This window comes from Ceratotherium simum, chromosome 32 (assembly GCF_057802395.1).
Source record: "Ceratotherium simum simum isolate JZ-2026a chromosome 32, ASM5780239v1, whole genome shotgun sequence".
In the NCBI taxonomy this organism is placed as follows: domain Eukaryota; kingdom Metazoa; phylum Chordata; class Mammalia; order Perissodactyla; family Rhinocerotidae; genus Ceratotherium; species Ceratotherium simum.
In genome coordinates, this window is record NC_141931.1 from 2,312,640 (window position 1) to 2,330,861 (window position 18,222).

The following is an 18,222-nucleotide window of genomic DNA, read 5'->3' on the forward strand; positions in this document are numbered from 1 at the left end:
TTGCCCTTTGTTCAGGAAGGGACTAGAGGCAGAGCACAGTTCGGCAGCTTGCCCAGAGCCACACAGATGGCAAGTGGTGAAGTGCAAGTGCCAGCCCAGGCAGTCTTACTCCAGAGCGTGTCGTCCCATACAAGCCACGTTTCTTTCGCCATGAAGTGTTTTAAAGCAACTAATGGAATTTCTGTTTAGAACGCTGACCCGCGGTCACCTTCAAAGTGTTATTCTATTCTTTAATCTTTGGGATTTAACTGCCTTTATCCTAACGTATAGTTTTCAGATGTTAGTTATCTTTTTTAAAAAAACATAATGCTTTTCTGTATTTATAGATATGCCTCTTCATGTTCGGCGAAGTAGTGACCCGGCTTTAATTGGCCTCTCAACTTCTGTCAGTGAGAATAATTTTTCCTCTGAAGAGCCTTCACGGAAAAACCCCACACGCTGGTCAACAACAGCTGGCTTCCTCAAGCCAAACACTGCTGGTAGCCCTAAAACCTGTGACAGGAAGGTAACCACTTCTGTTTTGTGTCTTCTTGGTATCAATGATGAGTGTCCACTGTTGACGAGGCCCTTTGCTTCTAGAGCATCTTCACTGTGGCCCTTTGTGTGTGTGCTTATTGACGTTTACATCCAAGTTCAGCTAACTTCCTATTTTATATTGCCCTTGAATTTTCTGATAAAATTCGCTGCTATATATTGTGTACGTTTTTTATGTATCCACTTTTTGAATAGAATAATAGATTCATATGATTAAAAATGAAAACTTTCTATGTGAAATGTGTCCCTGTAAAGTCTCTCTCCCACCTTGTCTCTTAGTCACCCTATTTCTCTTCATGTCCAACCTCCTTATTAGCTTTTTGCATGTCCTCACAAGAATATTTTTAGGCAGATATTCATATGAACTCTTGAGGTACATTAGAAATTATAGCATTATGGACTTCTAAGGATGAAAGTAGACTCCATGGTCATTTATTCTAACGACCCAATTGATAATTTTATCTCTCTGTGAAATGGAAGTGTACTGTCTAGTCTTAATGACATTTTCTTCTTTGACCTAATTTATTTTAGTCTGTGACCTAATTTATTTAGTCTAAATAAACTTTTAGTCTATTTAGTCTATGTTTTTCCAATTTGGTTGTTAATGCTCTTTGTCATATATTCCTGCAGAGCCCTTATCATTCCATTCTGTGTACCTCTCACCTTTTACCCAAGGAGCTTGAAGTTCTTTGTCATTTTCGCTGCTGATTCTATAGAGTAGACTCTCAGTAAACATCTGTTGAATGAATTAATAAACATTTTTCAGTGCAGCCAGTAATTGAGCACTGTACTGTATGTATTGAGAAATGTGGAAATATACTAATCACATCTTAATATTAAAATGAATGAAGCTTGATATTTGCTTGATGTATCCATTGCATCTATGTTAAAATACTTGTTTTAAATATTTCTTTTAACTTGATTTTGCATTTCAGCAAGCTGTTCTTTGTACTAGTTCAAGTAAGGAAAAAAAATACATGGAATACATAAGTTTAAACTGAGCAGAATCTACCAGGATAAAACAGTGTACTATAGTCTCTGATTTTTAGGGGTTTAACTCTTAGGGTCACTCTTCTGAAATATTTTATTATGTATTTGATGAGGAATCTTATTGGAGAAGCTTCTCATTGAGATTAGCTTGAGACTTGAGAGTGCTTTGCCATGCAGTAGACCATCCCAAGAAGCAGAATCTGGTTCATGAATAGGCCTCATGGCATTTAATTTGTGTTCAGAATAGACCTAATTCCCGTGGATATCCACAAATGTACAAACAAGTCAAGTTGGCAGTGTAAAAAAATTCATTACTTTTTAAAAAGATTTTTGCTTAGCTGAAGGATAGGGAGTCCGAAGTCATCAAGGTAGTCAGGGGTTTCTTTTTATTGTTTTTTTTGTGAGGAAGATCAGCCCTGAGCTAACATCCATGCCAATCCTCCTCTTTTTGCTGAGGAAGACTGGCCCTGGGCTAACACCCGTGCCCATCTTCCTCCACTTTATATGGGATGCCGCCACAGCATGGCCTGACAAGCGGTGCGTCGGTGTGCGCCCGGGATCCGAACCCGGCTGCCAGCAGCGGAACGCACACACTTAACCACTATGCCGACACGGGGTCGGCCCGAGGGGTTTCTTTTTAACTCATTCAACATCTTGGGTGTGTGAGTCAGCTTCAGTTGCAGCAAACAGAACCATAGTGGCTATTTTGAATATAAAAGGACTTAATACTCCGAATTTATTTCTCAGAAAATCCTTGAAAGGGCTTGAGGAGTAGGCTGTATGCTGGGCTGCAGGGACTCTGTGAACAAAGCAGTGCCACACATCCGCTCTGCCCAGGGAAGGAGGCGGGGCTGCAGCGCAGGGACCTGGGATCCCCCACCTGCATCGCCCACTAGACATTAGCACTGTCTCCAGGTGTGCTCACCTTGCTTCTTGTAACCTGTGAAGCTGGGAACTGAACTCAGAAATGCCTTGGAAGACTCCGTCATCTCCACAGCCTTGCTCAGCAGTAGCAGCAGCTGAAGAAAATTTTCTGTTTCACAGCCATCATTAAAATCTCAGGCTGTTGAATCTCAATGGGCAGAATGCAGTTTGCATCCAGATCCTTATGGGCAGGGAAGGCTGGGAAATGGATTTTAGCCTTCCAGCCCCACAAGGAGGCACACTGGATGAAGTTGAGATGCTCGTTGCTGATTAATTACATCTACCTCACTGACTTTTTGTTTTACATAACATTTATCTATCATTGTAAAAAACCTTGGGAAACTAATAGAATAGAACAAAATTAAGTATTCATACTTCCGAAACTCAGTAACAATCAGTATTAAATGTTAGTGCACACACATGCTTGCGCGCGCGCGCGCACACACACACAGTTGGAGTCATGCTTTGTCTACATATTTGCATCCTGATTATTTCTGCATTTTTTCACATCATAGGGATTTCCCCTGGTGTGAATTTTATTAGAAAATATTTTTAATGAATGCAAAATATTCCACTATAGAATATACAGTAATTTATTGTTCTCCTTTTGCTGGACATTAATACTGTTTCCTTTTTTTCCACAGTGTAAATGTCAGTGCCGTGAGACAAACTTGAATATAATTTTATTTGTTTTAAAAATGGTTAATTATTCAATAAGCTTTTTCTCTATCTGGAGTGGTACTTAATGTAGCCAAATGCCCACACTTTGCCGTGGGAAAGGCCTTGATTTACATACATATCTTTAGATGAAATCATACAACACACATACACATACAACATGGGACACACATAAAGGGTAATGTGTAATGAATTTGTCTTTTGAGTTGTCTTTGGCTTTACTTTTCAAATACCAGTTTGCTAAGCTTGCTGTCTAAATTTTAAGCTGTTTGTATTTCAATCTGAGAGATTTTTTGTGTGTGTGTGAGGAAGATTAGCACTGAGCTAACATCTGTTGCCAATCCTCCTCTTTTTGCTGAGGAAGATTGGCCCTGGGCTAACATCTGTGCCCATCTTCCTCTACGTTATATGGGACACCACCACAGCATGGCTTGATAAGCGGTGCGCCAGTTTGTGCCCGGGATCCGAACCTGCGAACCCTGGGCCTCCGAAGTAGAGTGTGTGAACCCAACTGCTACGCCACCAGGCCAGCCCCTGAGGTTTTTAAAAATATGTATATAGCTGATTAAATGCTATCTTATTTTCATTTATTAAAAAACTTCCCATGTTTTCAATATTCAGAAGAGACACTTGGAGGAAAGCATACTTGCTGATCAGTATTAAATTTATTTATTTCTGTTGAGTCCTTGAGAGCTTACCAATGCTGCACAATTTCAAGATGTTATAAATCCTTATCAGTGTGTAGTGGTTTAGGTTTTCTGTATAAAAACAAAAGTAGATTAGTAAGGGTTCAAAGTCTTCTGATTCGTTGATCTCTAATAGTTAAAACAAGTTGACATTCTTGTATAACTAATATAGTTAAGTGGCTTCTATTCTTCCAAACTGAATAAGCAAAACACAATTTTAGAATAATGTCACCAATCAATTAAAAGCTCTTATTTCTGAACAGGGAAGTTCCATTCCGGTGTGTTACAGCACCACCATGTTGAACTCTGCTGTGAGAGGTGGAGTCTTCCCAGTTAAAGCAGTGGTGATATCTCATTCCACTCTTAAGTTTAGGGGGCAAGGTAGACAGATTTTGATGCTACTAAGCCAGAAAAGAGTTTGGAGAGACCAAGGGTTCTGTGGGCTTCTGGATATCTTAAAATTTTTCATACTTTTTTATGGAGGTGAGACGTTGTGGGGAAGAGAGTCTTGGCATTTTTCAAAGTCCTTTGTGATGTCTACTCATTCCTGTTTCCCAGCATTTTGTGGCTGACTGCCTTTTTCAACTCTTTTAGAGAACATTTTGCTCACACTTTGTATGGAAAGTATCTTGCTAGAAGATGTATTTTCATTTGAGATTTTATGTGTGCTTAATAGTTCATCTTGGGAAAGAGTATTTCAATCAGTGTGAATACTTAAACCATTTTGCCATCTCTTTGGTCATCCTTGTTAAGTCAGTGTCCCTGAGAATAAAGAGGCCAATTAGTATGTGGAGAGAGTTCCATTCATTCCATCAAGAACGATGTAATGAGGCACTTAGCAGAGTTAGCCTACCATGAAGTTTCCTGTGCTGTTTCATTGTGCAGTGGTTATAAGCCGTTGTTCCTTTCCCCTAAATAATGAGAGGCATTGCTTTTCTAAGTTATATTAACCTCCCCCCCGCCATTAACATAGGTGAAAACAAAGATAGCATGAAAATCATATCTTGACTCGTTTCCAAGAGAGAATCTTACCTGATTAGGGAAAGGGGAAGAAAGCGACAAGAGAGCATATTGTGTTGGCATCATTAGCTTTTTTTTTTCATTTCTTAAAGAGAGACCTTGGAATGTTTCTGACCTCCTGGGTTTATGATTTCTGTTTGATTTAGTTCCTTGGCATATTTGGTATCTTTCCAATACCCTTGATACATAGAAGCTCTTGGAAGAGATGCTGTCTTAATTATGTCTTTGTCATCTCTCTTCCATTAGAAGGGTTTGTCAACATCATCTTCCATTAGAAGAGTTGTAAGATCTTCTTTCTTCCAACTTTAGAAAATTATTTTTATAAACATTTCTTGTAGTATGTTTTAAGATTTCCAAAACAATTTTTTTGTGATAGTAATACTGCTTGCTTTTTGCATTTATAAAGTAATGAAATATATAAAGAAGCAAGTAAGTAATTTGGAATCTTGAAGATGAGTAATATTGCGAGTTTGATGCATTAACTTCAGGACTTCTGGGGAGCATAGCTCTGTGTAGCTGGTGGCTGTCCTGATTACCAGTGGGGACTCATCCAATAAATATAGTTTAATTTCCTGCATTTTTTTCTAATTTGTGTTATATTGAGAGCATTTTTCTATGTCTCATAAATATTGATAGCTTGCATAACGCTCTTTTATGTACTGATTTTTTTGTAGTTCATGTTTATTAACTTTATTTGGTGATTTTCCTTATTGCTTGACATTTATACTTTTGCCATTTTTCTTTTTGCTCTTATAAGTAACCTTTAGAAGTATCCTTCAGAGAATATCCTTATATATCAATTTATGTTGACATCTCTGATTATTTCCTTAGAATATATTCCTCAAGTAGACTTATTTGACTAAGGAAATGAACAGTTTTAAAACTATTGATAATTCTTTCCCATAAATTCATGAATAATAAAGTGCAAAGTACTTATAATGTATAAAGCCTTGTGAGAAGTCCTAGATGAGGTGAGGTAGGGGATGGGGGTAGGCTGAGGAAAACAAAGAAGCAACTAGTACTGTTCCTGAGTTCCAGAACTTACTGTCTTACTATATAGGTTAATGGTTCCATCTGGCTGTGCATCAGAATTACCTCTGAACTTTTAAAACATGACACACACTCGTACCAATAGATTCACTTACCCATTTCAAGAAATTTGTGTGTGTTTAGTTCCTCTGTTGATTCTAGGGCATAGTCTTTTTTTGAGAAATCAGGTCTAGCTGAAAAGGGATGCTTACCTGTTAAGGGAAGGCGAACAGGAGTATAATTATTATTTTGAGATGTCTTCTTTTTAGGCTAATTTTTCTATCACAGTAGAATAGAATCTGGAACATTTACCATATTTGGTTTTGTGACATTTCACTTCTTTTCACACTTAGATTGCTCAAATTTATCATTTTCAAATGAAAATCAATTAAAATTAATTTTTTTGAGTTTTTAAAAATATTACAACAACCCATTGAGATATTGGATCCTGTCTTATCAATGCAAAAAATATTACAACAACCCATTGAGATATTGGATCCTATCTTATCAATGCAGAACAGGAAATATTTTTTCTAGATAGAGGCTATGATAAAAGCAATGTTTCTGTCTATTGTTCCTTTGTGCATCCCCACCTCTCCTCCTATCTTAGTTCAAAGTGTATTTGAATACATAGGGTCAAGACACCAAATTCCTGGTATTATGTATTAGGTCACCCATGCTAATTCAGACACAAGAAACCTCCATAAAATGCCTACTCCCTGTTTTATTGAGAGTGAGAAAACTTTTACATTGATACCCACACAATACATTAGCAATTAACATTGAATCCTACTCCATGTGACTCTAAAACAGCTGCTTGCTCATGCATTCATTCATTCATTCACTCATGGTCAAGTGATATTCTGCGTTTACCTGTTTCCTCATCTCCTTCTCGACCCTTTCGCTTCTTAGTCTCCACTTTTTCTCATTTACTCTTTCTAATGTATAAGTCAGTCATATTAGTAAATTTGAGAATACGAGAATACTATTCTATTTTTAAACTAGTACATTTGACCAGTTGGCTATTAAAAAAGTTGTCTATCTTTTGGTTATTTATAAGCCAGCCATATCTGCCAGCTAGTTACAGCAACCATCTGAAACCTCAAAGGATGAGCTAAGAACTTCTTTAAAACCACGTTTCCTCTGTGCGAGACCTATAGCTGTATTTAATTTTCTGGGGCATTACCTTCAAGGGAGATCCAGCTGAGACCTAGATCTTAGACTATTCTGCTGCAACATTTGTATTTCCTGTTAGAGGCTTCTCAAACTATAATTTTCTTTCTTCTGTTTTGCATATTAAAACATCTTAATTTGAATGCAGTGCGTTTTTGGGCTTTCAGTAGGTGGTGATTATAATCATTTCTACAGTAGGCCAACCTCAGGTGCCAAGCTCACCTAGGTTGAGTTGTTAATAACCTACTCTCATCTATTTCTGTGCCACATTTAGGAATATAATCTGCCTTCAGATGCTTTAAATATTATAACTTGTGTTTGAACTTATAAAATCCTAAGGTGCTATTGAGAAGATTTTTAAGCCTGGATGTGGTATTTTTAGAACTCACAAACTACTCCAGGAATATAAATCCAAAGTAATGTCAGAATCCTTATTGAGCACCCTCAAAGTTATGTGTAGTACAGAGGGAAATGAATATGTTACACCTGTGTTTCTTGACTTGGGGGAGAAGACTGGGAAATGACATTGATTAAATTATACTGAACAAAAATTCACATGGTCTTCATACACTTAAAAATATTTTGGCCTCACTTCATCTTTTTAAGTTGGTGTCTATTTTTTTTTTTTTTGAGTTTTTTTTTTCTTGAGGAAGATTGGCCCTGAGCTAACTTCTGTTGCCAATATTCTCCTTTTTTTCCTCCCAAAGCCCCAGTAGATAGTTGTCTGTCGTAGTTGTACCTCCTTCTAGTTGCTCTATGTGGGACGCAGCCTCGGCATGGCTTGATGAGCAGTGCGTAGGTCCGCGCCCAGAATCCCAACCAGCGAACCCTGGGCTGCCGAAGCGGAGCACGCAGACTTAACTGCTGCACCACCTGGGCTGGCCCCGGTTGGTGTGTATTTTTAATTTTTGATACTTTAGCTTGTAAACCTGCCTACATTGAGTCGAGTTACACTGAGTCATTTTCTGTCCTGTCATTAAAAAGGAAAGTATGAGGTGGGAGGCTGGGACCTGGGTGCGGAGCTTGCACCCTAGGTGCTCTGGCCACCTGGGGTTAATGGGCATGTACTCCAGGCGCCGTTACGTTCTGGGCTGCCTGTGGAGAAATGGGTTTGCTCAAGATTTTTTACAACGTGGGGGTGGAAGTGATTTCCATCTATCCTGTCTCTAAACTGTATCTCTTTTTTGAGGTTTTGATATTTTCATGTAATGTTACTTAAGTTGCTTTGAGTGCCTGCCAGACACTCTACTTGATGTGTTACATGTTATATCTCATTTAATCACTCTCTGAAGGGTAAATATTGTTGCTATTCCTATTTTATTGATGAGGAGGTAGAGCCTTAGAGAGTTTAAATAATTCACCCAGTAGTTAAACCAACTGCTAAAAGATAAAGTTGTGATATGAACCTAGATTTTCAAGTTTCAAATTCCATGCTCTTAACAAGAATGCTGCCCAATGTTCATTTAGTTGAATATTTTAAACTGTAAAATATTTCATAATAACCCTTATTTTTATTTCCTCTAAAGTTTTGTTAAGCAATTAAAATATGAATATAAGAATAATCAGCATTTATTTATTATTAAGACTGGCATTTTCAAAAACCTCACCATGTCTATAATATATATTAACATCTTAGTCTTAAGTAAAAATATGCTAGGTTCATTAATATCACTGCTAATAATCTGGTTGTGTTAACTGACCTCCATTTCTTTCCCCTTTTTTGGGGAAAGTTTTGCCTTTGTCTATTTTCTCTAATCCTTGTGATTGACATTATTGTTATTGAGAAATTATGTATTTGGCCCTCTTCTTGATGTTTTATGTGCATTGCTCAAAACAGCTTAACAGCAAAGTAAATAATGATATAATTGGATTATAACCCAAAGACCAAAATAATATCTATGAGACTATACTGATATTAGTAAATGATTGAATAAAAAAATAAATGGGGGAAAAGGGACAAATTTCCTTACAGAAGAATTCCAGATAATATCTGTAATACTTCCCCCTCCAGAAGGTGGAACTTGATTCCCCTCCTCTTGAGGATTGGCTGCACTTAGCAATTTGTTTCCCAAGAATAGAGGATGGGATGTGAAAAATGCTGACTTTATAGTGGGGAAATGTGGTAGACACGCCTTGACCAGGTGATCAAGGTTAATATCACCAGTTAGTCATGGTGATGTCATGAACCCCTGAGGTGGTGTAATGACATGGGACCTCAGTGGAATTTTCCCCCAAACTCTTAACTCCAGTTTAATCATGAGGACTCTTCAGACAAACCAAAATTGAGGGACAGCCTACAAAATACCTGACGAGTATTCTTCAAGGATGTCATGGTCATAAAAAACCAGGAGACTGAGAAGCTGCCTCAGATCAGGGGAGACTAAGGAGACATGATGACTAAATGTAATTTGGGATCCTGGCACGAAACAAGGACTTTAGTGGAAAAAAATGGTGAATTGCTGATAAGTCTGTAGTTTGGTTAATAGTATTGTACCAATATTAACTTGTTTTGACAAATATACCAGGGTTATGTAAGATGTTAACATTGGAGGAAGTTGGGTGAGGAGTATGCAGGAGCTCTCTATACTGTTTTGCAACTTTCCTGTAAATCAAAACTTTTTCCAGAACAAGAAGATTTTAAAAACCCAGCTTTACAAGGTAGGTGTATTGTCTACATTTTGTGCTGAGAATCAGAGATGCAGTTAACACACTGCGCGAGCCGGGATTCAGCTACAGGTTTCTGTGAGCCTTCTGACACTGGTCATCCCCGAAATGTATTTTTCTCGTTGGGAATGAGTTACATTAAAAGTTCTTCAACTAGTTTTATTAAATACTGAGTGAAGGTTGGCGCCCTTCCCCACGACAAATCTGAATTTGAGGAATGTTTGCCAGTTTTAACCATGCTGCGTTCTCATGGCTGAGTGCTCCCATGTTTGTCTTGTTGTCGAGACAGCCTGGTGCAGCAGCTGTTTCATTTCCACTTTATTCAGATTGATAACTTTTTTTTGTTTAGGTGGAGGGGTTCAATAGCAATTACTCAAAAATTTCCTGGAATCACGTTTTTTAAAATTGTAATTTTCAGTTATAATTTGGAGACAAAAATAGTTTCCTTGAAAATTAATATCCTGCTCAGAGAACATGCTTCTTCTGCTGATGGGGTTGGAGAAAAGGACTTAATTCTTTAGAAGTTTGAGCCATCAATTTCTTTACTCTAAAATGCTTCCCATGTGGAGGTAGAATTCTCCAAGAAGGTCATTATTATTGTGTGAGAAACAGTAAGTAGGATAGGATTGTGGTAAGTGAAAATAAACATGTTGAAAGTGTATCTGTGGAGATGATTCACCTGAGGAGGCAATTTCGCAATTAAGGGGAAAACTTTAAGAAACCTGACTTGTAGACTCTCCCTAGGGACTTTCACAGACATTACCAATTGTTCTGCTAATCCACCACGTCCACTGAAGTTAATGATTGTGCGCAGAAAAATGAAGAACGAAGTGCAAGTATTTACATTGACAGACTAGTTATATATGGTGCAAGTATCTGATTTTCAAATTTTAGTAATTTATTTGAATATCTATATTGCTTTAAAATTAAGGTGAAAAATATTTAGATAGGTAAATATAAAAGATTTGTATTGCAGATTTAATGTGTAAAACTGTAGATATTGTGGAATTTGGCAACTACTTTGCCCTCTAGAATGAGGGTTGTTCACTGATAATGTTCTGCATCAGATTAAAAAAAATTGAGTGTAAAAAGAAAAATACTTGCATATTTTACTTTGTCTCTCTCATTTCCTAGCATCTGTTCCCTTCCTCCCTTGACGTTATGCAAATTGCTCCTGATGCAAAATGCTATTGTTATTTACAATTTTAGTTTTGAGATATACACATTTCCAGTTATGTGTTTTTGAAAGAAAATGAAATATGGATGGATATTTCTTGCCTTCAAAATAAGAAATGTAGCACTTTCTAAGATGTTTTAAAATTGTTTCAGACTTAAATTTGTTTTTTGGAGTCAAGCAGCATAAGTCAAATGTTGCTCATCTTTATTATAGTTTTAGAAAATGAGCCAGACTTTTCAAAATGTAATCCGACCTGAAATATCTATATCTTGTTTTTTCTCATACATTTGCCCTTGGTTGAAGGAGTAAGGTCAAAAATGGTGGTCCCATTTTCTCTATTCTCGACATTTGCTGATCATGAAATGCTTACGGCTGTAGGACAATTAAGTTGCCATGTTGGTTTTTATGAAATACTGTGCAAGAAATAAAATGGGAGCTGCTGTTATTGCTGCTTCCCTTTTAGCTCTGTTTCTTAGTTCCTCTGAATCCAGGTGGAGATAACATTTTTGTAATTTGAAAAACTATTAAACTTTCCTCCCCGTCTACCGTTTCTTCACCCCCTTATGCATGTTTCTATAGGATAAAGGAGATACTCCCAGTTATAGCTGGCAAGAGATCATTGTAATTTAAAATAATTTTAAAGCAAACATTTTACTCATGGTTATTCCTCAGACTCTGTAGTGTTTATCAGTGAACCAACCATCTCTAATGTAAATAAAATTTTTGATTCAAGATTACATAATTGTTTTGCCCTACTTTATATACAAGAACTCAGGAGACACTTGCTTATGGGAGGAGATCATTGTGTGGGAATGACAGGATATCAGAAATTACTGTCCTTATCCAGGTAAACTACGGTTCCTGGTTAGATCAAGAGTGGGAGGTTGGAAATCTCAGAAATTGGTCATTGAAGTGGGTAGGTGTAACCAGGGGAACTGGTTAGTCTTCCTTATCTTCACAGAGCATTTGTCATAACCTCTGTTTCTTCTTTTAGATAGTAAGAGGTTAAGCTGGGTGTTCTCTAGCTTTTTCCTTCCAGCTTTAAAATTCTAAATCGCAGGTTTTTCATGGAAGTAGCTGGGGAAATTGCTTCAAACAAGTAGCCTGAATGAGGCTGATCTTCCTCTTTTCCTTGGATTTGCTGGTCTGCTCCATGAACAGATATGGCAGCTTCAGAGAGACCTGTGCTCTGATGGTCACCTCTGGAAACATCTGGCATTTATAAGTCGATGTATCTCTAAGAGAAGTTTAGGCAACCCTTTTTCATGTCGGATCCCTGTATGTTCATAGCTCAGCGTCGATTCATGTTCCAGGGGTTATTTTTCTTTTCTGATATTAAATATTGACTGTTAACTAGGTACTGGCTGAAGCAGGTTGTGAGATAAAACTAAAATGTTATGCTTCTGGTTTTATCAACATATCAACCTGAAGGATTTGCTGTGTCATGGGAAATTTATTTGCAAAATTATTTGTAATTCTCAAATGTGTACTTCTATATTAGAGAGTTCCAAAATGAATTTTTGGGCATATTTAGCATTCTTGAGTTTCCGACTGATTTAAACGTAATTTTATGATCTAGAAGCTATTGAGCATGTATCATAAAGACTGAAAAAGACGTGAGTTATAGTGCAGAATTTTCAGGCCAGAATGAGTTTTAAGAATTGTGCATGATACCTTTAACATTTCAAAGGGAAAGTAAAATAAAATTTGATGTACATGCTAGATTTTATTTTGTACGTTAATAAGAAAATTTGCTTGGATGAATTACTTTCGATTTTTTTACTAATTCCTGTTCAAAGCTTAAACTCAATTTAAAGAGAAAATTAAACTAAAGATTTAAAAATAAAATATTTATTAGTTATGAAATTTGAGCTGAAGAGGTTCTGTAGTAAATGTTTTGGCATTCAAAAATCTCTGGATTTAACCCTTTCATTTTTAAATTGATAAACATATACCATTTCCTTTGTTTCCTCCAACTCTCTAATAATGATTAAGAATATGAAAGAAAGCAATAATCAAAAAGGAGAGTAAGACTTATACGTGTACCAGTATTTGTGATCATTTAGGTACAGGAATTACGGATCACATGGTCTAGGAATTACAGCCACCATGAGAACGACTTGCTTGACCTGTGATCGGAACATTAGGCATTACATGTAGGTTGTTGGTCTCCATGGATTTCAAATAATGCTTTTTAGTTCCTTGCACTTCAAAATAGCCAGGTGCCTAGGGTAAGTGAGGTAAATACTGTGTTTGGAGTAAAATCCTGTGCTTCCTTATTTTAAATAGGCATGCAATTGGTTTCAACGGTTAGGGACTGCCAAACTTTCTGACTTGGTTCATAAATTGGTTATTGAACCTGTGTTTTTGTGTGTGCGAGTCGGTTTATTCACACACACAACCCCACCCCCTTCTCATTTATTATCTAGAGGATGATTTGAAGGTCAGAGAAGTACATTGACAGCAGTCCTGTTTACAGACCATTTTGTGGTTGTTATCTTTTCCTAAGCTTTAGCCTTGGCATTGCTTCCAAGGTCATGCTCTGGTGTAGCCGTCAGGAGGCACAAAAGAAACACTCTGGCCCCAGAGACAGGAGTGGGTCTGCTCCATTGAATCAACAATATGGTTACTGATGATTTTAGCAAGCTTCGTGTAACTTTTCTAAAAAAAAAAAAAAAATTACCCTAAGCCATAATTAGTAATTTCACTTCAATCTCATAATTTCAGGTTAGACAGCTTGAAAATAGGTTCTTTTGTTTTTATGTGCATCTTTTCTTGGGGAAATGATAAAGCAGAAAATTGAATTCTCTTTGACCACAATTACAGAGCTGAAAAATACTGTAAATTTAAAACCTTAAAACCACATGGGAATATTTGAAATCATAGGATGCCTGGAGGGTACAAAAGTGAAATTTATATGCATTGAGTGTTTAGTCTTTCAAAATATGGCACAATTCCTGATGATTTTTAAAAAGATGTTTGGAATTTTTGCATTGAAATAAAGTGGAAATGTAGTTGGGTTTCCTGTACTAACATAGAAATATACATTACTTCTATAACGTTCATGAAATATTCCTATATTTCTGTAATGTAGGGATTTAGGCTTGCCGAGAAATCTGACCATCAGCTAAATAGCTGTTTCTGAGCGATAAAGCCGTGGAGTTGCAGCTTAGTATAGCAGGGATAAGCCTCTGTCCCAAGGCGTTGGGGGTTCTGTGTGATTTCTTTTTATTGAATTATAATTGTCTTGGGAGGGGGAGAGAGGACAGTTACTTTCTCTACCCTGGAAGAGATTTACTCCATAACCAGGGTACTGCTACCAGGGAGCAGCAAATTAATATGCATTTCTCAGCCTGGGTGGCTTTTTGACACCTGAGGATGTGGTATTACATTCAGATGATAAGGAAAATCCCAGATCACAGCAGGAACATCTGTTTTTTTCTGGCAAGAGGGAAAGTTTCCCACCCAGTGCAAAGCTTGAGTGGCTGTTTGGGGTAGTCTCATAAGTGGAGGATTGAAGTTATAATTAAAAAAAGAAAGGAGAGTAATTCCTTATGGTACTTTCTTATATAATCTTTTAAACAGAGTAATGGCTTTACTGTAATAAATTATTTTTTAACTTTAGCAAATTTAATAATCATTAGAACTTTGCATATTAGTACCACTGATAGATTTTTATAAGTCTAAAGAAAAAGATTTCTGTTTTTGTTTTGAAGTTTACCAATATACGGATTGGAGGCATTAATATGATCATAGAATGAAATAGGTTTAAAATCACATTTTCCAGTTTATAAATACAACTCTAACTTGTTGCAAAAATATCAATGGCAAAAAAATTTGTTGGTTTGGTTTTCTCTTTTTTTTTTTTGTGAGGAAGATGGGCCCTGAGCTAACATCTGCCAAACCTCTCTTTTTTTTTTTTTTTTTTTGCTGAGGAAGACTGGCCCTGGGCTAACATCCATGCCCATCTTCCTCTATATGGGGTGCCACCACAGCCTGGCTTGGCAAGCCGTGTGTTGGTGTGTGCCCGGGATCCGAACCGGCGAACCCTGGGCCACCGCAGCAGAGCGTGCGCACTTAACTGCTTGCACCATCAGGCTAGCCCCTGGTTTTCTCTTGTTTAGGTTATGAAATAAAGGCTTTCCAATACATTTAACTTAAAATTTTTGATTTTTTTTGTAGTCAACTATAGTTTAATCCATGAAAAATATAGATAGTCTTGCATAGATATAGTTAAGACTACCATATTTTTAAAATCATTTACACTGAAATAAATATCTTCAAAATGAAAATAAAATGCACTCTATACATTTCAGTTGGAAACTGAATATCCAAGTATGTATTGTGAATTAGAAAATACACTGCACATTATGAGGTTTATTGATGCACTCACATCATGGATACAGAATCACGGGTCTGTAGCAGGACCACACCATTTGCATGCACTCGATCCAGACTTCAGGTGGGATTGTGAGAAAGAACATGGCTGAAACGCGGGTAGTACCAGCATGATGCTGTCAACAAAATAATGTATCTGTTGAATAGTGAGTAATAATATATTTAGAAATCCTTCACTTTCCTGATAATGACTAAGGTTACTGTAACTGGACTTTTCATATATCATAAATTAATTATTAATAATTTAATTAATAATCAATAATTCATTATTGACTTTATCATAACCATGTTGAAGTAAGAAAACTGAGGTGTTAATATCAGTTTTGTTTTTCTTGTCAATTAAGTACTCAAAGTTGATTCTACAAATATAAAATTGTAGAATTTTTCAGATGGAGTTCAAAAGGACAGGTCTTTTGATCTTGAATCCTTATCCACCTTAATATGATTCATTTGTAGTGGCCTGCTGCATGTCATAATTGATGTAAGTGGAGAAATGTTACACTGCTTTTGAGATGCAATTGGAAACAATCACATTTTCCACAGACATTGTATACTATAGGTGTGACATTAAATTAAAATAGGCATATAATAATGATACACATCTTTTAGTGTAAATCTAAAAGTACAATCATTATATTTCAGTGAAAATGCATTGTCACTGAAGTTTATTGTGACACTTTTTTTTTTTTTTTTTTTTTTTTTTGCTGAGGAAGATTCACCCTGAACTAACATCTGTGCCAGTCTTCCTCTATTTTGTAGTGGGTTGCCGCTACAGCATGGCAAGTGGTGTAGGTCCACGCCTGGGAACTGAACCTGGGCTGCTGAAGTGGAGTGTGCCAAAATTAACCACTAGGCCCCATGGCTGGCCCTTTTGACATCTTTTTAAAACATTGCTGTATCAATTGTTTTTTCTGTGAGGAAGATCAGCCCTGAGCTAACATCCATGCCAATCCTCCTCTTTTTGCTGAGGAAGACTGGCCCTGGGCTAACATCCGTGCCCATCCTCCTCCACTTTATATGGGACGCCGCCACAGCATGGCTTGACAAGCGGTGTGTCGGTGTGCACCCGAGATCCGAACCCGGGCCTCCAGCAGCGGAGCGCCCACACCCAACCGCTACACCACGGGGCCGGCCCCGCTTTATCAATTTTTAAAACAACTTATGGAAGTGTTCTTTTAAAATTCAGGGATTCTGAAACCACGTGAAAATAGGAAACTTAACAAATATTCAAGAAAAAGCCATCCGTGTTGACGTAGGCCGCAGAACTAAGTGCTTGAGTTTAAAGGTGGATGTTGATCTTCCATGTGGGTTTCACTGTAATAGTGGAAATAGCAGTTTTAAAAATTAACTAAATTATGTTAAAACTATAATTAGAAGTAAAATTAGAATATAGTGGTAACAAAAAGCATGGCCTTATTCTAGTGAGAATCAGGGAACAGAGCATTTGAACTGGGTGATGAAGGATGGTATTTTTACGGAAGAAATGTTATTGGGAGTCTAGGCTCAGAGAGATGGTGAATGAAGGCGATGAGGCATGAGGCACAGCAAGCACGATTGCCCACAAGTTCCTCTGGTCGGCTTGCAGCGTCTGACTGAGGTGTGATGTGATCTCACATACATTTTAAGAAAATCTTCCATGGGAAGCGGTGTAGAACGCCGTTGCAGTGCATAAGGCTTGAGCCAGTGTCGAGGTAGAAGGCTGCTGTAATCCTTTCAAGTTGATCCTGAGCTAGGGTGATGGCTGAAGTGTAAACTCTTGGTCAAGCACATTGGATTAACAAGACCTAGCAACTGTGGGGATTCGAGAGGGAGGAAGGGGTGAAGAGGATTGTGAATATTTTTCAGAAGGGTGCCAGAATTGATAGAGGAGGCGAGTTTCATTTTGGGTCTATTGATTTTGAGGTATCTTTGGGACATCCTGTTGGAAATTTAGATCATGAATTCAGGAACAAGTTTAGTGGTGGGGACCTGTGCCTAGAAGTGTCAGGAAGGGGGTTTTGAAATCGTACACTGTTTGGGCTTGTCCAGGGAGACGCTAGTCAGCAGTCCATAGATAGAGACCATTTAAGGGACAAGGAGTAATGACGGAGATTCAGAAGGAATCACAAGGACGTACCAGTAGCATACTGGAGTCTAGACACCAAGAAAAGTGAACGTTCGGTGGCATCTGGTTTCTTCACGTTCAAGACGTCTTTTTCTTTTGCGAGTGGCATTTTGTCACTATGCAGACATCCTGTTCATCATCAACTTGTCACCTAACAGGTTTAGCATCCATTGATTATCTTTGCCTGAATGAATTATTTCATTAGGAGCTGAAAATGGTGATTTTCCTAATTCTGTTAATTATTCTGCTTCCATTATTTGACATTCTTCTGAAAAGACAAGCTTCCTCTCATCAGCTGACACTGTTGGTTTCTCTGAAATACGGTTCCTACTGAAAAGGCAGGATAGATTTTTAATACTTTTGTTTAGTAATTCATTTTCAAAGTAAAGAGTTGGTGTAATAATTACTCCCAATGGTGGAAAATGAATAGAAAAGCCGGGTGCCCAGCCGGTGGTAGTAGCCCCAAGATCCGTGACATAAGAATTGTCTTTGTGTTTCTCCACACTTCCAATCCTTCTTTTCGTGGACATTTAAGGTTCTGTCGTTATTAAATTTATCTACCCCTTATGACTTATTTGAATTTCTGGTCAGTAAGTTTATGGACTGTCGTGGGAAACAGATAGTTTTGCTTTGTTCTAGAGTTATCACGCTCAAGTTTTTAGGAGGGCTCTTAGTGTTTTGAGACACAGTGGGCTTTAGTTTCTTCATTTGCTTCATTCTTTTCTGTAGACTTTGTCTGTGTCCTCTGCTTATGTTACCATTTCCATGTCTCTGTGAGGTGGTCGTGCCTAATCCCTGGGCGTGGGGCGTCCTCCCAGTCTTACCAGCATTTTCCTTGCACTGCG

At 37.5% G+C, this 18,222-nt stretch overlaps 1 protein-coding gene across 19 annotated transcripts in view; it reads left to right on the top strand.

Moving 5' to 3' along the window:
* PARD3 (par-3 family cell polarity regulator) overlaps positions 1-18,222 on the top strand; it is a 623,149-nt gene that overhangs the window by 285,510 nt on the left and 319,417 nt on the right. For all 19 annotated transcript variants that reach the window (XM_087420636.1, XM_087420634.1, XM_087420623.1 and 16 more), the window contains one exon: positions 327-505. In XM_087420636.1, coding sequence (XP_087276762.1) covers positions 327-505 — 179 coding nt within the window. The remainder of the gene's footprint in view (positions 1-326; positions 506-18,222) is intronic.